At 43.5% G+C, this 20,701-nt stretch overlaps 1 protein-coding gene and 1 long non-coding RNA gene across 9 annotated transcripts in view; one reads left to right on the forward strand and one right to left on the reverse strand.

Annotated features, from left to right (window-relative positions):
* itpr1b (inositol 1,4,5-trisphosphate receptor, type 1b) overlaps window positions 1-20,701 on the forward strand; it is a 31,171-nt gene that overhangs the window by 5,167 nt on the left and 5,303 nt on the right. For 5 of the 8 annotated variants that reach the window (XM_085923704.1, XM_085923707.1, XM_085923706.1 and 2 more), the window contains 40 exons: window positions 32-190; window positions 275-447; window positions 530-649; window positions 738-929; window positions 1,062-1,313; window positions 1,388-1,529; window positions 1,598-1,751; window positions 1,820-2,013; window positions 2,085-2,223; window positions 2,499-2,553; window positions 2,640-2,805; window positions 2,879-3,046; window positions 3,115-3,186; window positions 3,267-3,404; window positions 3,510-3,635; window positions 3,724-3,924; window positions 4,027-4,278; window positions 4,348-4,473; window positions 4,589-4,717; window positions 5,629-5,749; window positions 5,826-6,010; window positions 6,710-6,858; window positions 7,317-7,428; window positions 9,799-9,834; window positions 10,322-10,369; window positions 10,679-10,808; window positions 11,080-11,264; window positions 14,043-14,226; window positions 14,303-14,565; window positions 15,077-15,277; window positions 15,776-15,886; window positions 16,014-16,109; window positions 16,168-16,302; window positions 16,431-16,538; window positions 16,621-16,852; window positions 17,919-18,041; window positions 19,354-19,529; window positions 19,635-19,799; window positions 19,891-20,080; window positions 20,454-20,537. In XM_085923704.1, coding sequence (XP_085779830.1) covers window positions 32-190; window positions 275-447; window positions 530-649; window positions 738-929; window positions 1,062-1,313; window positions 1,388-1,529; window positions 1,598-1,751; window positions 1,820-2,013; window positions 2,085-2,223; window positions 2,499-2,553; window positions 2,640-2,805; window positions 2,879-3,046; window positions 3,115-3,186; window positions 3,267-3,404; window positions 3,510-3,635; window positions 3,724-3,924; window positions 4,027-4,278; window positions 4,348-4,473; window positions 4,589-4,717; window positions 5,629-5,749; window positions 5,826-6,010; window positions 6,710-6,858; window positions 7,317-7,428; window positions 9,799-9,834; window positions 10,322-10,369; window positions 10,679-10,808; window positions 11,080-11,264; window positions 14,043-14,226; window positions 14,303-14,565; window positions 15,077-15,277; window positions 15,776-15,886; window positions 16,014-16,109; window positions 16,168-16,302; window positions 16,431-16,538; window positions 16,621-16,852; window positions 17,919-18,041; window positions 19,354-19,529; window positions 19,635-19,799; window positions 19,891-20,080; window positions 20,454-20,537 — 5,992 coding nt within the window. The remainder of the gene's footprint in view (window positions 1-31; window positions 191-274; window positions 448-529; window positions 650-737; window positions 930-1,061; window positions 1,314-1,387; window positions 1,530-1,597; window positions 1,752-1,819; window positions 2,014-2,084; window positions 2,224-2,498; window positions 2,554-2,639; window positions 2,806-2,878; window positions 3,047-3,114; window positions 3,187-3,266; window positions 3,405-3,509; window positions 3,636-3,723; window positions 3,925-4,026; window positions 4,279-4,347; window positions 4,474-4,588; window positions 4,718-5,628; window positions 5,750-5,825; window positions 6,011-6,709; window positions 6,859-7,316; window positions 7,429-9,798; window positions 9,835-10,321; window positions 10,370-10,678; window positions 10,809-11,079; window positions 11,265-14,042; window positions 14,227-14,302; window positions 14,566-15,076; window positions 15,278-15,775; window positions 15,887-16,013; window positions 16,110-16,167; window positions 16,303-16,430; window positions 16,539-16,620; window positions 16,853-17,918; window positions 18,042-19,353; window positions 19,530-19,634; window positions 19,800-19,890; window positions 20,081-20,453; window positions 20,538-20,701) is intronic. The other 3 variants (XM_085923710.1, XM_085923711.1, XM_085923709.1) reach the window with 2 other exon arrangements.
* LOC147048836 (uncharacterized) lies at window positions 13,397-16,787 on the reverse strand. Its single transcript, XR_015067556.1, has 3 exons — window positions 16,331-16,787; window positions 14,653-15,330; window positions 13,397-14,567 (listed from the first exon to the last, which is right to left on the reverse strand). It is a non-coding gene; the product is annotated as an uncharacterized LOC147048836 (long non-coding RNA).

A 20,701-nucleotide genomic window follows, 5' to 3' on the forward strand; every position in this document is an offset into this window, starting at 1 on the left:
CTGTTTTTTTTTTTTTTTTTTTTTTTTATAGATCTTCAAGCTTCTCCAAGCCCCTTTCACAGACAGCGGTGATGGTCCTATGCTTCGGCTAGAAGAGCTGGGCGATCAACGCCACGCGCCTTTCCGACACATTTGCAGGCTTTGCTACCGAGTGCTACGCCACTCTCAGCAGGACTACAGAAAGAACCAGGTGGCTAAACACCACTGCCTCGCTCTGACCCAACGTCGTTCTTCCCGCGGTCATCGATCGACCTTTCTCGTCTTCTCTCCGCAGGAATATATAGCCAAGCAATTTCGCTTCATGCAAAAACAAATTGGCTATGACGTGCTTGCGGAAGACACAATCACTGCTCTGCTCCACAACAATCGAAAGTTGCTCGAGAAACATATCACCGCGGCAGAGATTGACACGTTTGTCACTCTTGTGAGGAAGAATCGAGAACCAAGGTAGAAAATATTATTATTATTATCATCATTATTATTATTATTATTATTATTATTATTATTATTATTATGTGACATGTTTTAGGTTTTTGGACTACCTGTCGGATCTCTGCGTGTCCATGAACAAATCCATCCCTGTGACGCAGGAGCTCATCTGCAATGCAGTGCTCGATCTGAACAACGCCGACATCCTCATCGAAACTAAGTTAGGCTCGTCATTTCTGTTCACCTGCCCATTTTATTTCTAAAACAAATATAATCAAACAAATATTGAATAAAGTCTCGTTTATTAGGTTAGTTTTGTCGAGGTTTGAGGTTGAAGTCGTGACAAATGGTCAAAATCCAATCGAGGCTGAAGATGAAGAGGAGGTGTGGCTCTTCTGGAAAGACAATTTCAAGGATGTACGAAGTAAGAGCGTGCGAGAGTTGGCCCAGGATGCAAAGGAAGGTCAGAAGGAGGACCATGAGGTCGTCAGTTATTACAGGTAAGATATGTGTCAACCTACACATTGCTTTGTTTACTTTGTGAAAAGATTGTGAGTCATTTACGCCTTTTAAAAAAACAAAACACACACTGGAGCTAGCTGGCAAACGTCATCCACCCGATTTGTGGACAGGTGCCAACTCAACCTTTTTGCCCGGATGTGTCTGGACCGTCAGTACTTGGCCATCAATAAGATCTCTGGGCAGCTGGACGTGGATTTGATCCTTCGCTGTATGTCTGATGAGGATCTGCCTTATGACTTGCGGGCTTCCTTCTGTCGCCTCATGCTGCACATGCATGTGGACCGAGATCCCCAGGAGCAGGTCACGCCTGTCAAATACGCCCGTCTCTGGTCCGAGATCCCCTCGCAAATTACAATTGACGAGTGAGTGAATTTAATTCCATTTGGTGTGGCTTCAAACGCTGCTGCTGATTTCTTTCTTCCGTTTGTCTTCCCAGCTATGACAACGATGGAACCAGCAGAGATGAGATCAAGGAACGCTTTTGCCTCACTATGGATTTTGTTGAAAACTACTTGAGAGAGGTGGTGTCACAAAATGTTCCCTTCTCTGACAAGGAGAAAAACAAGCTGACCTTTGAGGTATTTCTTCTTGAATAATAAACATGAAGCAAAAATCTTGCACCGATGGCAATTTGTTTTTTCAACAGGTAGTGAATCTAGCAAGGAACCTCATCTACTTTGGTTTCTACAACTTCAGTGACCTGTTAAGGCTGACAAAGATACTGCTGAATATTTTAGACTGTGTCCACGTAAGCACCGTGTACCCCATCAACAAGATTGAGAAAGAAGAGCAAAACAAAGGTCGGTCTCTTTCTCCCGACACTTGACACAAACTATTTGCGTCACGGTTGAACTTTGTCTTTCTGTAGCTGGCAGTAATGTGATGAAGTCCATTCATGGAGTCGGGGAACTCATGACCCAGGTCGTGCTGCGAGGAGGCGGTTTGCTGCACACCACACCCACTCATCAGCCAGAGGGCGATGTCGTTAAAGCCCAAGCGGAACCGGAGCGAGAAGACATCATGGTCATGGACACCAAGCTGAAAATCATTGAAATTCTACAGGTGTGCCGTCGGAAGCCTCCTTCACGTTAGAACTCGCAACTAACACTCTTTATGACCTCCTCTGACTTCAGTTTATCCTAAACGTGCGGCTAGACTACAGGATCTCCTGCCTACTCTGTATTTTCAAACGAGAGTTTGATGAAAACAACCAGCCATCGGAAAATGCCGCCAGCCAGAACGGAACTAATAACGTCAGCAGTCAGATGCCAGGTATGTGAGGCCGCGCCCGCAAGAGGCTCACTTCAAATCGGGACTGGGTGACGAATGCAAGCGCAGTGGGCTACCAAACTGATGTGGGCACCGTGTAGAACTTGGACTCTGGGACAGTTTCTCCATCAAAAATAAGAATGAAGTCATACAGTTAAGAGATGCTGAGGCATGTTGCGGAGTTGTAAGCTTCAAACTATGATTGTGATTGGCACGCCTAATTGCATTCTCAAACATTGTGAGATGAAGACAAAAGAATTGTTGTGTGAACTCTTCAGGAAATCTTGACTTTGAAAATATTGAGGAGCAGGCGGAAGGAATATTTGGAGGAAGGTAATTGTCAAATCATCTCGCCACACCATCAATAGCCTTAAGATCATAAGGCGAAGATTATGAACTTTTTTTTTTGGGCCATTTAGCGAAGAGAACACACCGCTCGACCTGGATGACCACGGCGGCCGCACCTTCCTAAGAGTGCTTCTGCACCTTACCATGCATGACTACCCTCCTCTCGTGTCCGGAGCGCTTCACCTGCTCTTCCGACACTTCAGCCAGAGACAGGAAGTTCTCATGGCTTTCAAACAGGTGCGACGTCATTTTCTTTTTTGCCTTGGTGTTCAGGGTGACACTACACAAAAAAAATTCAAATGGACTGCAGGTCCAACTCCTCGTGACCAGGCAGGATGTGGACAACTACAAACAGATCAAATCGGACCTCGACCAATTGCGTTCCATTGTGGAGAAATCCGAGCTGTGGGTTTACAAACGACAAGGAGAAGATGGGATGGATGGAGATGGACCCTCAGAGTCAGACAGCAAGAAGAAGGTAACGCATTTAGTTCCAATTTCACATGACATAGAATTCATTAATAATCCATGTTGTTTGTTTCATAGGGGGACTGTCTTAGTTCTGATAAAAACAGCACAGAAAGCACCAGCAACTACAACTACAGGGTTGTCAAAGAGGTATCATCAATTATCATGTTTTTTTTTTTTTTAATGTCTTTTTTCTCTGCCATTGAATGTTTTTCTCTATGTGCGTCCAGATTCTGCTGCGTCTCAGTATGCTTTGCGTCCAGGAGGGCAGCTCAGGGAAGAAGACTAAGAAACAGCAGCAGAGGCTGTTGAGAAACATGGGAGCACACAGTGTGGTGCTGGAGCTTCTACAGATCCCCTACGAAAAGGTCCCGTTGCGGTTGTGAGCAAAAAACTTAAATGTATGTCAACAGAAAGAAAAAGGAGATTGTGTTTTTTTTTCTTTTTTTTTCTTTTTTTTTTTTTTACAACAGGGTGAGGATGTTCGCATGCAGGAAATCATGAAACTGGCTCATGAGTTTCTGCAGAATTTCTGTGCAGGCAACCAGCAAAACCAAGCTCTTCTTCACAAGCATATTAGCCTTTTTCTTAACCCGGGGGTGAGACGCACCAAAATCTGATTCCAGCCATTAGTGGCTGGAGGCTTAATTGGAAATTGTCCCCTGAGCGCTATTTTTACTCTTTCAGATTCTCGAGGCCATCACCATGCAGCACATTTTCATGAATAACTTCCAACTCTGCAGCGAGATCAACGAGCGCGTGGTTCAACACTTTGTCCACTGTGCCGAGACGCACGGTCGACACGTCCAGTACCTCAAGTTCCTTCAAACTATTGTGAAGGCTGAGAACAAGTTCATCAAAAAGTGTCAAGACGTGGTCATGGCTGAGGTTTGAGTTTTCCCTGTTTTTGTTTGCCGCAAACGATCAAAATCTTCAAATGTTCCCGTCGTGGTGGTTTCAACCGTTCCTTGTGACTCTCACACTTTTCAGCTTGTAAACTCAGGAGAGGACGTGCTGGTCTTCTACAACGACCGCGCATCTTTTCAAACGTTAATTCAAATGATGCGCTCGGAGCGGGAGCGTATGGACCAGAACAGCCAGTTGATGTACCACATTCACCTGGTGGAGCTGCTCGCTGTTTGCACGGAGGGCAAAAACGTCTACACTGAGATCAAATGCAACTCCCTGCTGCCCCTGGATGACATCGTGCGGGTGGTCACGCATGAAGACTGTATTCCTGAGGTCAGACGAAACGCCCCCACCCCCACCCCCCAACTTCTCAAATAAAAACAAGCTTTTCACATGTTGTAGGTCAAGATTGCCTACATCAACTTCCTGAACCACTGCTATGTCGACACAGAAGTTGAAATGAAGGAGATTTATACCTCCAACCACATGTGGAAGCTGTTTGAAAACTTCCTGGTGGACATTTGCCGGGTAAGCGCAGCTGCAGTTGTAAAAAAAAAAAAGATAAGAGGCCCCACTGTCACCCGTAAACGAGAGGTATGATACAGTGGCTGTGTACCCACCGCACGTGTTTATTTATGTCTAGGTGTGCAACAACACCAGTGACAGGAAGCACGCAGACACCATGCTGGAGTGTTACGTAACCGAGACAGTCATGAGCATCGTCACGTGTTTCTTCAGCTCTCCTTTTTCTGATCAGAGCACGAGCCTACAGGTAATTCAACGCTAATAAACTGGTGCTAAAACTCCAATTTGAGTGGGAACAAAGTTAAATCAATTCATTATTGACCATTTCGGCAACAATGTTGGTCTACAAAAACAATAGTAAACTGTCTTGTTCACCAAATGACTTTTTACAACAGAACTTGATTATTTAGTTGATTAAGATCCTGATTTTGATGTCAACATAAAATATGAAATTCCTCTCTGTGCTTAGATGGCTCGCAATATGTATGTAAGTAATAATAATTCTCCCTGTGAGTAGTTTTCCAACCTATCCCAACGTTTTGTGCATGCGATTTGAGGAATTGTGGTGGAAGAAGTAGCCGGTCCATCTCCACTCTGCGGTTTTGTCGTGGCCTCGTCAGCACATTGACTTTGTTGTTCCCAAATGTGTGGGTGTCTTGCACAAGGTTTTGCTGGAACTGGCTGGAGATGATGCAATGACTTGAAATGGTCACTGTGAAGTTGTAGTGCTTGACGGGTCAAATAGTTTGTAACCTTATGATTTGTCATCACCTGCAGTTGAATTCCTCAGTAAGATTTCCCCATCACATTCTTTTGAATTCCAGTAGATTTCTTTTTCAACTTTAACACAACCCCATTTGTTTCGAGATTTATCGATGATATCACCACCCTCTTTTGCAGGCAGCCATTCTGGGAAAGATAACTGAGGTATTTATTGTCCGCTAGGGGCTGAGAGCGACCGATAGATTTGTCTTCCAGCATGTAGCAACCAGCTGTTAACCGCTGCTGTCATGTGCAAACTGCCCCAAGCAGCTGGCGTACTAAATCTCTGGAGCCAGGGAATCCACTCCAATAGCCTAGTCATGTTGCTCATCTTCTTATACAGTTCACGTTAAACTAAAATTGTCGTGATATGGCGTTTTTTTTTTTCTCCCCCAGACTCGACAGCCCGTGTTCGTACAACTGCTGCAGGGGGTTTTCCGAGTGTTCCACTGTAACTGGCTTAACCCTGTGCAGAAAGCTGCAGTGGAGGCTTGCATTAAAGTCCTCTCAGATGTTGGTAAGATATATCTCCAGCATATTGTCGGTTTGACGTGATGCACCAATTGAGCAAGTTTACCTCATTTTCAACCCAGCTAAGAGCAGAGCCATCGCCATCCCAGTGGATCTGGACAGTCAAGTGAATAATTTATTCGTCAAGTCCAATAATGTTGTCCAGAAGAGCCTCCTTAACTGGAAACTGTCAGCTAAAAGCACGTCTAGGCGAGATTCCGGAATCCCCACCTCCAAAGACTATAGGAACATCATCGAAAGGCTTCAGGTGGGCATATTTTGCCTTGTTGGGAACAAATACTGCAGACATCACATTCTGGGGAAATAGTTTGCAAAATCCGAGCGTGTTGCAGTCACATTCTTGTAACGCATGACTGTGTGTACGCTGGGAGTGTGTGACGTCCTTTCTGAAAATCATCTCAATCAGTTGGGCCAAAGCGTGCGGTGATTTCTCAACCTTGCTTAATGTGCACATAGAAGTGAACATCCCATAGTCCAAGCGAGTTCATTCCTGTTTCCTGTCACAGCGAGCCACGTGGCTCACCCTCTCGAGAGACCAATAGACTTAACAGTAGAAGAAGGACCAATTTTTCTTAGGTGAACTCTGCTATCAGAGGTCCACAAGGAAAACATAGTATGTAGATAATGGCTGAGGTAATTTATTTATTTTTTGGGAAATTGGTTAAAAAAAAATAAAAAATTGTCGACCCCACCCGATAAGCCACTTTTACTCAAACGTCATTTCAATTTTAAATGATCTTGACTCACTTCTAGGCGTCAGCGCTTGCTATGACCAGCCAACTAAATGTCTCGCAAGGCTCTTACGAGGAAAAATAATAAGACTAGTCTTAAGTTATTAACCAGGCACGGTCACAAATGAGCGCATTAGTTGAACCAATTCCGATCAACAATGTACCAGAATGATCACACACACCACTGTTGTGGTTCTGGTTCTATTGATGTGCAGGACATTGTTTCCGCTCTGGAGGACCGTCTCCGGCCGCTGGTCCAAGCCGAGCTCTCGGTGCTTGTGGATGTCCTGCATCGTCCCGAGTTGCTCTTCCCTGAGAACACGGAAGCTCGCAAGAAATGTGAAAGTGGAGGATTCATATCCAAGTATGAAAGGATGGTGTCTCTTTCTATTCAAGATGGTGCTTAGGCCTTGCAGGTCCTGACTGCGTGTAAAGCGATATGCTTTGAACCACTTCTCACATGATACGCACACTTGGCTGCGGTGTTGCGCTTGATACGAGCTCAGACTGGATTAGAGACAAAGTGGCGGTCCATGCCGGATTAGCCGAACACTTGGTTTTACAGAGAGACCCTTCAAGTGACAATTTGAAATTCTCAACTCTCATGCCCTTTGATTATTTCAGGAGAGGAAGTTGGATTTTCGTTTTAAACCAAAAAAAAAGAAAAAAAAAGCTCCTTTAGCAGTGTATATATAAATGCGTCTTGCCAATTTTCATCTTGACCATATTTCCAAGTCGATCAAATCTGTTTTCATCAATTGAATCATTAGTAAGTGAAGATGACATGTAACAGCTCTTTTTCCTCCGTGTACTGCATACCAGACTCATTAAACACACCAAGCAGTTGCTGGAGGAGAACGAGGAGCGTCTGTGTATCAAAGTACTCCAGACTCTTAGGGAGATGATGACAAAGGACCGTGGCTACGGAGAGAAGGTACCACCCTCAAGGTTTCACCAAATGAGCACAAATACACTCAGAAGATCAGCTTCCAATCAAGTTGCAAACTCTTAACAGCATGTACTAACATTGCATGTTTTATTGATGTGTGTGTGTAGTTGACTGCGCTTAACACACTAATTGCGCCGTACTAATTGTGGCTCTTATACTTTTGTTTTTTTTCTTCCAGCTGATTGCCTTTGATGATGAAATGGATGTGGCTGAGGTTGATTGTTTTTATTGGAACTAATGACGTATACCCACCCCCACTAATAGTAGAAACATGCTTACTAGCGTCTATTTGTGAGCTTTAAGCGCATTTTTGTCCATCCCATCCCAACTGAACACTTGAAATACTCCGGGTGCATCACGCACTTTTAAATCTTAGTTTTCCCATTTACCCCAGATACATTCAAAGTGTCAAAAGAAAAAATTCTAAACGTCTTGGACGTGCCCGGAGTATTTGGTCAGCACTAGTTCCTTTAATTTGTCTTTTTCAAATGGAGTGTATACAAATCAAGCATCTAGTTTGCATAGCTTGTCGTATGCATTACGCTTGAGTGACTTCCGTAGACATTTATTCTTTTTCACTTTGGGAATATTACCTTGGCTGTGTACTGGATTTTTGTGTTTTTTCTTTTTTTGGGTGGGGGGGGTTGTATATATCGAAATTACTAGTGGTATCGGTATTTGATATCAGTTATCGGTGACGACTAACAAGTTGAGTACTCGTACTGGTATCGGTCTGAAAAAAAGTGAGATCAAACATCCTTTGTTTCAATTCTTGTGAGAATATTTAGCAGGGGATTGCCTATGTGGCAGGGGTCATGTCATACATAGGTGTGCTTTGAAAGACAACGTATGATCATGCGATGACAAGCGCTCAGAAGGAACTGAATAAAAGCAGGTTCCCCTTTTCCGCTGTTGTTGTGAGGAGGTGTCAGTCGAATGCTGGGTGTGACTGCGCCCTTTCGCATTTGTCATAGCTGACTAATATCAAAATGGGACTAAGCTGAGAATCTAGGCCCTTAGATGTATAGTTTGGATGTCCTTGACGTCAGGCAAGTTGATATGAGTATATTTTATTCGACCAAACCTTGAATGTGGATTTTGTCGGAAACCTTTTGTCTCCCTTTCAGTGACATGTTTTTACATTGCTCTCAAAGACGACAAGCAAAACAAACCTTCCGAGGAGGAAACACAGAGCCCTTTATGCCTCTCTGCGATGCCCCACAATGCTCCCTTCGCTCTTTCTTGTGAGCTCATTCTTCCAGAAATAGAAAGTTGATCAAATGCCAGAGAAGGAAAACAACACGTGAAAACGCTGGCACTCTCACAATCAAGCCCGATTATATCATTCACTCCATGTGCTCATGCTTCCCTCACGTGCACGTGTTGGATTCTATGGGCCCGTTCGCTGTTCAGACTGAGAAGGATGTCTGTTTCCTTTCCCCCAAAATGACTTTGCGTGCACTTCAGCTACTGTTTTGATTGTTGGTCTTCAAAATGTCTTCATTCTTGTATGTCCACATTTGAGTGATTGTGCCATGGAAATGAAGCGTTCACTTCCACTCACGCATTCTTGACTCTCGACGCTTTTTATTTTCCCTTCACTTCCGTCTGCTTTTTTTTTTTTTTTCCCCCTGCCAAGCAACAAACTCGGCTTGTCTTCATTCATCCTGTCTGACTGCCAGAGAGGGTGAAGTGGAGAGGCTGTTATTTTTTTCCACACTCGATAGGGGGTGGTGCAGATTCTTAAGCACTGTCCCAGTTTCCTTAAGACAAATACTACATGATTCTTGGGCTCAAGCCAGCTTCAGGAAGCTGTTGCATAAGAGCCAACAACGCCTCCCCTGACCTTTTTTTTTTCCTCTTTCCTGGAATGTAAACTCCTAAATGATGTGGCAACTGACACTAACAATATTGAAAGTTGTCTGATAATGTTTACAATTAAACAGAAGTATGGCAATCTCCAGAAAGAGATGTCTTTCTCTTCTAGGATGAGTACAGAATGTATAGAAAAAGTCTACACACCCTTCTTCCACTTGGCAGGTTTTTGTTCTATACATACAAAACCAAGACTGATGTAGTTATGGCCTGCTACTAAATAGTCTGAGGGCTGTTATCGATCCACTGTTCGGTGGTTGAAGACCCCATATAATTCAATACATGCGTCTTGTTTTGTCACGCGCATGCCTAATTTGTTGTTTGTCATGCGAAAGCTTTATGTGATGCTCGAAGCTTACTGAAGAGAGCAATATTTTGCTGCATTTTTGAAGCGTTGCCATAAGTAACTTGCCATGTTGCACCACCACTAACTGCTCCTCTTCAAACCTTGACTAACATCATCCTTTTATTCCTCATCAGCTGGCACCTCCACCTGAACCCGAAGTCCCCGATGAGGTGTGTTTATGATCCATACTGGGCTGGAACCAGATTTCGGAAAAATCTGAACAATATCATTTGGATTCCCCGTACACTTTCCATACATTCATTCTGCTTTTCTCTAAATCTCAGTTTGTGTCAGTAAGCCTTGTGTGTGTGAAGGAATTCGATTTTGTGTGTGTATTTGTTGACAGTGTGTGTCACTAGCTTGTGTCCCCCTTGTCGCAGTGGTTTGTGTCTCCCTCACTGGCACCAGAACTTGAGCTAAAAAAGTTTGAGTTGGAATCGAGCAGTCTAACAATTTCCGCAAGACGTCGGTGTGTTTGAAAATCAGTTAGTACGTTGAATATAGAAGCACCCTTGCATGACGCCTACTTACCTCCTGCATGATGTAATCTGCACTTAATGCTCTGCACGCATGTAAATCTAATATGCACCGTATTAACAAATTCCAAACCTTTCACTTCTTTGACTGCTTTCTGCTAACTCAACTCACCCTTAAAAGGAGCTTGACCCCAACCAACCTCAGAAGCAACTGGAGGATCAGAGGAGGGTAGGTATTTAGTTTGCTCCGCTTCAGGGCTCCATCTAACTGCTAACAAATGACTAACTTTCTGAGCCCTCAGTCAGATGACCGACCACAGCATGGCACTCACTCACCTTCCTGCCACACATGGATGTGAATTATAATATGCAATAGTATAATAGTCAAATTGTCCCAACCTCTTGGGTCGCTCCAATTTTTAACGCAGCAGTTTTTAGGTCGCATACTCCTTGAACATGTGATACACAATGATGCTAATAATCAAACAAAGGAAATTACAAATGGACTCTTAACATGTTCCGTATCTTGTCCTGATAGGGAGAAGTATTGCGGCAGATCCTGGTCAACCGATACTATGGAAATGTCAAATCTGGGCCGAGGAGAGATAGTCACACGCCCTTCAGCAATGCCCCACTTTCCACTGGTTCACAGGGAAAGCCTCTTACAGGTAGGTGGGTGTTTAGATGCTATGCGTTTTGGTGAAAAAAAAAAAAGACATTATTTACGAGTTTTCATGGCAATTTTGTGTTTTTATATACGATTTGATGTTATGTATCTTCTAAGTGGATAAGTTTGCAGAATATATTGGAAATCTACTCTCGGGTAAAACGTCTAAACTACCTGTATTAAATGATTCACTATTTTAACAGGATTTTAATGTATACTTCATTTAAAATATCCAATGAATGATTCTCATGATTTTCTTTTTTTGTGACTAGTTGTCAGCTCCGGGGTTGGAGGACGAGGGGAACTGAGTTTAGCAGAGGTCCAGTGCCACCTGGACAAAGAGGGAGCTTCTGATTTGGTCATCGACCTCATCATGAATGCCACCAGTGATCGCATTTTCCAAGAAAGCATATTGCTGGCCATCGCCCTACTGGAGGGTGGAAACACGGTCATCCAGGTAAGCATCGTTTACTGGTTTCAAGAATGGAGGACAAGAAGTATTTGTAAAGTAAAGCTTGAAAGTGCAAGAAGAATATGCACTTTGCGCGCGTCCTCTTTTGTGTTGCGTAATATGCTCGCTTCCCTACGCGTCGTAGCATTACCTGACAATCCCCGACTGCTCAGAGTACACAAAAGCACTCACATGACTCGTGTTACATAAGCTGCTGCCTGCCCTGGCGGGATGACTCTGGTAGCTCTGGCCTCCCAACATTTCAAATGGACTTTTAAATGGGTCACGCTTTGCAACAACAACCCCAGCCTGTCTGAGGCCTCGGGAGATTTCAGGAGCTCTCGGAAGCTGTTTGAGGCCGAGACCCTCCCGTCAGCCTCCCTGAGAGCAGATGAACTCATTTGACTTGTTGACTGTGCACTGAGGTCAGAGCACAAAGGGGCTCACTGTCCTCGACTGTAAGCCTGCCCCGGGCGCGCGTTTTGCTTTCAGTCGAAGGTGGCGGTGAATGTTTCAAGTTTTCGACGCTATTGTTTCACGCTTGACAAGTATGTCGGAGTGCGGAGTGAATTTGCAATACATCAACAGATGCGTCACATTTCTATTTCTTACATAATGACGGGTTGCCTCGCCCCTTTTTAGGACAGAGGGCTTCTTGTTGTCCAAAGCAGGACAAAAACATGCCTTGGAGGCACGTCATTTGCTCTTGGCTTCATGACAACTCATTTTTGCCTTGAAAGAACAGAGAGATGGACACAGAGACACTCTTTAGTCACAGGGTGTTTGCCGTATTTGCTCAAGCAGCATAAAAGTGCGTTAAGAAGCACAAAACCAAATTAGGCCCGCCTCGTTATGGCTGACCTCTTGCCCAATGTCCCGACACTTCCCTCTTAGATCATTATTTATGGCAGGTACTGTATGCTATTATACACTACATTCAAAATTGGAGTTTCCAATTTTGCGAGCACAATTTGAATGCAGGCATACTGAAAACTCCCTCTTTAATTCTTCATGATTTCCCTCTTGCAAATGAACACATTTTAGTGAAACTTGAGGTGTTGACACGCTGCACAGCAGAAGTCCCATCAAAGCACTCACTAAATAATTTTTCCATTTGTCCGCACAATCCACCAACACGGGCACACGGGATATACTTGGAAGCCGAAGGGATCAAAACAATCCGGGCAGGGTGTGTGGCCGTGAGTGTTGTTACATAAGGAAAGAAATGCAGACGCTCTGCTGCGCCATCCTCACAACGCTTGTCTTCATGACCTCAGATCCTGTCACATGAGAAAACAGGTGCCACCCTCTTACTCAATAGGCTTTTTGTGGCTCCCCTCGGGCTTCTTAGTATGATTTACCACCCGCTACGGCGTTCAAGTTCACTTCACAGTCACCTCGCTTTGAGGAAAGCCTCAGCAAACTGAAATTCTTACCCTTAGTGTTATTAACATACCAGCTGTCAAGTCTCATCTTTTTTTTTTTTTTTTTTATCAAGGTGCTTATCTTTGCAGTTACTTGTCGGCTTGGGATGCTGAGAAAATTAGTGGCGTTTGTAATTGTTTTGTCAACCAGATGTTGGGTTTGCGAGGAGCTTGTGGCATAACACACTTTATGTAACAAGATTCTGATCTCGCTACAGGCTCTGATGTACAAGTAGAGATAGCAGTTCAACTTTCTTGTCACATGCAGTCTGGTTTAAGCATGGACATACTGTCTCAAGATACAATACTTTGCTTTCTGGCAAATATTCATTGCTACTGTCGTGAGGTTGGTGTAACGCGTTGGTCTTGTGAGCCACACAATCCTGGAAAGCTATTGAGCGTAGGTCGGCTTGCGTAAGACAAATGACTCCTAATCAGATTTTTTTTGGTCTTGAAAATAACAGATTCACTTAATGCGTGAAATGTTCTTCAATTCTTAGTACTTGAGCTCAATCAGATGACTGCACACTGCTTCTCGCACTGGACTCGAGTGTATCTGTTGTATGCATGCGATGACCACAAAGCTTACACACAGATTTACACAATGACACCTACGGCTTTGTAAAATTGTAGCACAAAAAAAGTAGGGCAGGTTTGAGTTCAGGTTCTCCTCTCCTCTCCCCACTAATCAGCTTGTGGGAGCTGATGTAACAGGGGTTAGCTCTGAGGCGGCGGCAGCGTGCCTTCACTGTCACCACTCAGCTGATTACTCTTCTTATGTAAGGAGGGGATTGTTGAGAAGAAAATAGGACGGAACATATGAACCCGGTAGAGAAAAGCAACAGGTGACATACAAGGCCACCGTCCTTTGACAGCGATTCAACGGAACTTGTCCCGCCCCACCTCAAATCTGTGAATAACAACTGGCAAAGGTTGGCCTTGTTGGAAAGGTTGCGTAATTATTGTCCACATTGCTTACGTGGTCTGTGGTTTGGAATCACATGCACACACACACACACACACACACACACACACACACACACACACACACACACACACACACACACACACACTAAATCCTGTTAATGTTGGCTTCTGCACAGCTGTGTGCAAGCATGTGACCACGTGTGCAGCATGTGCAAGTTTGAGAGTTTTTTTCATCAGCGGAGATTTAATATTTCTTTAAAAACGAGAAATAGGGAATTGATCTCAAATGTGTGATTTATGTGTCAAATTGGTGACCCCTTAACATGAATTAGAGCTAAAAAATGAACTCTCATTCTGAAAAGGCATTTAGTTTTTTTGGAAGCAATATATTTTGCCCACAAACACGTTTTGTTCCTTTTTCCCCCCCACACAGCGCTCATTCTACCAGCGTTTGACGGGGGATAACAAGTCCGAGAAATTCTTCAAGGTGTTCAATGAGCGCATGAAGCTGGCCCAGCAGGAAATCAAGGCCACGGTGACTGTGAACACCAGTGACTTGGGCAACAAGAAGAAAGATGAGGAGCCTCCAGACAAAGACACGCCAGCGCGCAACAAAGGTGATCGGCCACAAAATCATGCGTGAATGAAAATCAGTTCCCGTTTGAAGTGTTTGAATCCGACTGTTGTGGTTAGTTAAGGACGTAGCGCTGGTGGCTGTGGTTACTGAGGAGGTGAAGGAGCAGCTGGTGGAAGCCTCAGCTGTCACCAAGAAGGCCTTCACAACATACCGCCGTGAGGTTGAAGCTGAAGAGCACCAAGCAGCGGCCGACAGCTCCTCCCTAGCAACCACCGATAAGGGCCAGGAGGACGGCGAGATGAGTGTCATCATCACCATCATGCAGCCCATCTTGCGCCTCATGCAACTGCTGTGTGAAAATCACAACAGAGATCTGCAGGTCTGTCAAACATACACAAGTGCAATGACATTTCACATCATTAAACTTTCAAGCCTTTTTTTTTTTTTTTTTTTTTAATCTGCTCACTCAGTTGAGTAGAAATGAAACTGTTGAAAATAGGCACCGGTTGCAGAACTTGTTGCAGCTGTTTCCATGTCTGGTCGCTTTCAGTCTGGTTTCACTATGAGCTGGATGTTGTTGTTTAGCTCAAGTGAGCCACACTTCCTTCATGCATTGATTCTGCACCAAACAAAAAAAATCGTTGACACAATTTTATTTTGGCAAAAAATGGAAAAGCTGTATAGGCTACCTTTAAAGAATATCTATCTGTTGCTATGACGACAGTTGCACATTGTTTAGGGATTTAAGATCCTGTAGCCATCTTGATGACAAATTGAAGCAAAGAATGGTACAACTGGTCAAAGGAAAGCTCAGAACAAAATAAACGGTGATCTCCAAGCAATGATACAGTCTGACGCTCTCATGGTTTTATTCCGTTCATCTCCTCCAGAACTTCCTACGCAATCAAAATAACAAGAACAACTACAACCTGGTTTGCGAGACACTTCAATTCCTGGATTGTATTTGCGGCAGCACCACGGGGGGTCTGGGGCTGCTCGGACTGTATATCAACGAGAAGAACGTGGGACTCATCAACCAGACAGTGGAGAGTCTCACTGAATACTGCCAAGGTCCCTGTCATGAGAACCAGGTGATCCACACCGCGTAGTTTAGTTTGGACTCCTTTTGACTTTCCTAAGAGTGCTTTAAAGGGAGTACAAAAAAAGTTATTTGTTAATCGAAACGGAAGTGAGATCAACCCTATTGCGGCGTAATGTTTACGACCAGTGACATGTATTTGGCCAAATAAACAAGGCAGCACAAAGACGGCCTTCAGCAAACTTGACCCGCAGTCAAGAAATGTGAGCCTCCTCCTCAGCACATGACCGGGGTGTGTGATCTCCAAAATTGACATGCCTATCAGTCATGAAAGAAAGGGCCCTCGAGTGGTGCTTAAGCTGTCTTCAGCTATATTTTTACACAGCAGATCCACAGGCATGTGTTTCTGAGCTAGATGTGCTTCGCTAATTACATAATCTTGTCAATGCACACTCGGATGAGAGGCAGGAATCTCCCTAAATATTGTTTTCCGAAATAATTGGTTGTTCCACATGTGAAGTGATACATTTCCTCCTCGTTTGTTCTGTAGAACTGCATTGCGACGCACGAATGCAATGGCATTGACATTATCATTGCACTTATCCTCAATGACATCAATCCACTTGGCAAGAAGAGGATGGACTTGGTGTTGGAACTGAAAGTAAGTCATGGTTCATTTCATTGTCTCATTTTTCAGCCCGTTCCGTCGGTGTGTATTGCTGAAATTCACGAGAATAAAACTGTTGTACTTTGTATATCAGATACTTTTCCTTGTAATGTCCCCACAGAATAACGCCTCCAAGCTTCTTCTTGCCATTATGGAGAGTCGTCACGATAGCGAGAATGCCGAAAGGATCCTGTACAACATGAGGCCTAAAGAGCTGGTACGTGGTTCAAACCATCCAAATTCTCTGGATTTCTTCTGACATGATGTCTGTGCAGGTTGAAGTGATCAAGAAGGCCTACATGCAGGGAGAGATAGAGGTGGAGGAGCCTCAGGAGGGTGAAGACGGAGAAGAAGAACACTCTGCTTCTCCGCAAAATGTCGGCCACAATATCTATATCTTGGCACATCAAGTAAGAGCACACACACACTCATAAATACCTTCAGGCATCGGACCGTTTCTAACCAGAAGGTTTAAAGATCGTCTTTGATTTGAAAAGCTGAATCACGATTTCCAGAGATGTTTTGTTTGTCATTGAAGTTGGCCCGACATAACAAGGAACTGCAAGGCATGTTGAAACCAGGAGGGACGTACGGAGAAGGTGACGAGGCACTAGAGTTTTACGCAAAGCACACAGCTCAGATTGAGGTCTGTCGCCCGTGTTTCCTCATCATCTAGATGGGGCCGCCGCAACCAAATGAACGTTTCATGCTGTTGTGCTTCCGTTCAGATTGTCCGTTTGGACCGAACCATGGAGCAAATAGTTTTTCCCGTGCCCAACATCTGCGAGTTTCTCACTCAAGAGTCCAAACTCCGTGTGTACTACACTACGGAGCGCGACGAGCAAGGCAGCAAGATAAATGACTTCTTCTTGCGCTCCGAGGATCTTTTTAATGAGATGAACTGGCAGAAGAAGCTGCGGGGTACTCAAGAGGCGACTGGTAACGCCAACACCGTTCCCTGTGCGTCTTCCTTCAAAACAACTTTATTCTTTCTAGTTCCACTTTCGGATGACTTCCTCTCATATCTCTCTGGGTCTCAATGAAAACACAAATATTGACATTGAGTTAGCCGTTAAAGTTTTAGCGTCATGTGGTGGCAATTTGGAAAGCACCACGTCCAATCACTGTTTAATTGTTAGATAATGTTTTAATTCTGCGCATTACATTTCGTGATTTTTACAATTTGTTAAAAAAATAAATAAATATATATATATATATATATATATATATATATATATATATATATATAAAATATTCATTTTGAACCTTTGACTCAATTAGGATAACAGCTATGTGACCTCACCGAGAGATATTAGTGGACACACCTTGCAAAACAAGATTTTTATTGCGTTTGAGATTTGAATAAGAGCTCAAAGTTGCTGCTTTGTTCATGTTTGGATTTTTGCCTTGAGACGCAAAAGGGCGTGGTCAGCTTTGTGGCTGATACAATATATTTATTGTATTTATATTGCGTTATTATATTATATTTAGTTTAACTTTTTCTTATAGGCCCAATATTGTAATGTGTTACAATAACTGTGGTAATATTACAAAATATATGAGTAACTCTTTGTACCACTTTGTTATTGTTCAATCTAATGATACGTTACTTTGGTAGACCCTCCGAATGATGTCATCAGTAAATGAACCGAGGAGCGCCTTTTGTTCCTCTTTAGTTACATGCATGTGTTGCGGCTTGTCCTATGACTAAACACAAAGCATGATCATTTCTTTGCTATCGTGGAAAGAGTACGACCTTCTTCCTACTAAAATGAAGAAGCACAAAAGGAGAGCAAAATGTTCCATTGATGCTCAACCCTTGTCATGAATGACATCATTTGCTAAATTTCAGAAAGCCCCCACCTTCAGTTCCAGTATTTTCATTAACTGGGGGTAGGGAGGGGGGGGAGGTTGTTTTTAGGTCTCGTTGGCATGCTCGCCTGACTACAGTCTGCAAATTGTAATTCTGTAGTAATTTAAAGAAAATAATAATAATAATGTTCTTGATCCGTCTCAATGATTTCAGCCCAGCCCATCCTCTACTGGTGCTCCAGGAACATGTCTTTCTGGAGCAGCATCTCTTTCAACCTGGCTGTTCTCATGAACCTGCTGGTGGCCTTCTTCTACCCTCTGGAGGGCTTTCGTGAAGGTTAGCGAGCTTAGACTACAAATGCATTTTGGTTGTGAGTTTTTTGTTTCCAATTAGCAGACACAACCTTCCTGCTATTTTATGATGTCGGTAAGAAAAACAAAAAAAATAGGTGGATTGAAAGAAAAAGCTATTAGGTTCTGCATCAGATGTAAAAATAAAAACGCAAAAGATGTAAAAATACTTGAAATAAAAAATAAAAGAATTGGCATCCCTTTTCCAACATTTTTGTAGATTTTCCAACATAACGTTTAGATATCTTCAAGCGGCTGTTTTTGGCTTTGTGCTGGTCGAGATGATGTGTTTGGTCATGGTTCTTCTCCAAAGTTTACATTTCCTGCTATGGTCAACACAGACTCAGCCAAATGAAAATATTTTTCCATCTAAGCCAGAGTGGCCTCCTTCAAGCAGAATATTACAAAACTCCCCTTTTGCTCTCTTAATAGTATAATAACCGAGGGCATGTGCGTACCCGTGGCCATTAAAGCTTCTATTGTTCCCGAGCGGAGAGAAGACTCGCATTGTGATACTCGTGAACTTCCAATTGTTCAGATGTGGGGTTGAACGGCGAGATCCCCTTTGTTGCAACTTTCTCAGAGGACCCGAGGTTGTCGGAGTAGCTTTAGAAACATCGTACGGCTTGTCGTGTCAAAGGTCCTGAAAGCTTTTGCTGATTATCGCACTTCACCCGTTTCAAGTAGTTTAAGTTTAATTGAAGTTCCTCCCCTGATTGTTTTTGGAGAAGAACTGAAAGGTCTCAGAATGCGTCTGCCTTTGCTGCCAACTCGATCCGAGCGCAGGGCGGCGTGCTATAATGCAGCACGCCGCCTTCTTCCCCGGTGAATTCAGCTTGAGCTCAGTATATTTTTAGCCAGGCAGGCAGCTTATATAACAAATTCGTGTCGATTGGGTCTGAGCACAGAGGCGAGTAGGAAGCTCCCAATGGCAATTTATGTCACCTGGAGTCGATACGAATCTTTTGTTATTTCGCCTCATGGTTAAAATTGGAATGCTGTGTTAACATGGCACTGAGCATGTACTCATTAGTACACTGAGCGATTGGTTTTTGTTCTTTTTTTTTTTTTTTTTTTTTTTTTTTTTTTTTATATCTTCGCTGTAATATACTCAAGAGATTCTCAAAATACCACCAAAATGATTCCCAACCTTCAAGCACAGGCATGTCCAATTTCACGCCAGACCTTAAGCCAGTATCCTTTTCGGATAACATAGAAATTTGTCTCCTGTCCAAAAAAACAGTCTTATGATATATTAAAGAGTGCAAAGTGTGACTGTTGTCTTTGGTCATCCTCAGGAACCCTGGAACCTCATCTATCTGCCTTGCTGTGGCTAGCCATGCTGGTTTCTCTCGCTATTGTCATTGTTTTGCCTCAGCCACACGGTATCCGGGCGCTCATCGCCTCGACTATCTTGCGGCTCATCTTTTCGGTCGGCCTTGAGCCCACCTTACTTCTACTGGGTGGCTTTAATGTAAGCATGAAACTCTTTTCCATCAAATAATAGCTGTACTAAAATCCAAACAATGTCACATGACCTTTGTGTGTCTTTGCAATTACCGTCGTTGCGATGGGTCAGTTATGTAACAAAGTCATCTTCCTGATGAGCTTCGTTGGCAACCGTGGCACATTCACGCGAGGCTACCTTGCCATGATCACCGATGTGGAGTTCCTGTACCACCTACTGTACCTGATTATCTGCACCCTAGGGGTCTTTGTCCACGTCTTCTTTTATAGCTTGCTAGTGGGTGAACACACACAGATACGCACACAAAGATGCTGCCATACCCCGACCACTGTACGTATCAAAAACAATTGATGTGTTTTCTTTTCAGCTCTTTGATCTTATTTATCGAGAAGAGACCTTGCTGAATGTTATCAAGAGTGTGACCCGCAATGGCCGCTCCATTGTGCTAACAGCGGTGCTGGCGCTGATTCTTGTCTACCTCTTCTCTATTGTGGGTTACATTGTCTTCAAAGACGATTTCATTTTAGCTGTCGACAGGATACCCAACAAATCCCTGGGTATGTTCAACGAGGACTTTTCAATGCTTTTAAGAACCTTTGACTATTTATTGTCTAGATTTCAGTTTTATCATTACATGACAATATATTGTGGTTGTTTCTGTTTCTCATCTTTAATTAACATCAGTTGTCCTCACCAGTGATAGGTCAAACAAAAAAGAAAAAAAAAAATCTTTTGGAGCTAATTCTATAGACGCTCCCAAAGCTTAGAATCTGCTGAGGTCACGCATGACAGTCTGATTTTTGTCTGGAATTTTGTATGACTTGACCAAAAAACATGTCAAATTTAGGCTTAAGCAGAAGGGGTTCCGTTTGGCAGAAAACTTGAAGTTACTTGTTGGTAAAACTATGGTATGAATCCTTTGCCTTCCAGAATTTGGAGCCAGTATGATGGGACAGTTCTTCTCAGGTGGTATGTGCCAAAAAGAAAATGGAGAAAACTGTTCAACAGAAGCTTGTAAGTAGTGATTAAGGTCTTCAGCTTGTTTTGTGCATGTACGTAATTGTTGCCGGGTGAAATGGCAAGGCTCCTTGTTGTCTCGGGGGAATAAGCTTCAAACCTTAAATCGGGGCACGGGGTTTACAGGTCAGGGGTGGATGACCTTTAGGCACAAGCAAGTC

Source organism: Syngnathus leptorhynchus, chromosome 11, assembly GCF_054491065.1.
Source record: "Syngnathus leptorhynchus isolate UIUO chromosome 11, UIUO_Slep, whole genome shotgun sequence".
Classification (NCBI taxonomy): domain Eukaryota; kingdom Metazoa; phylum Chordata; class Actinopteri; order Syngnathiformes; family Syngnathidae; genus Syngnathus; species Syngnathus leptorhynchus.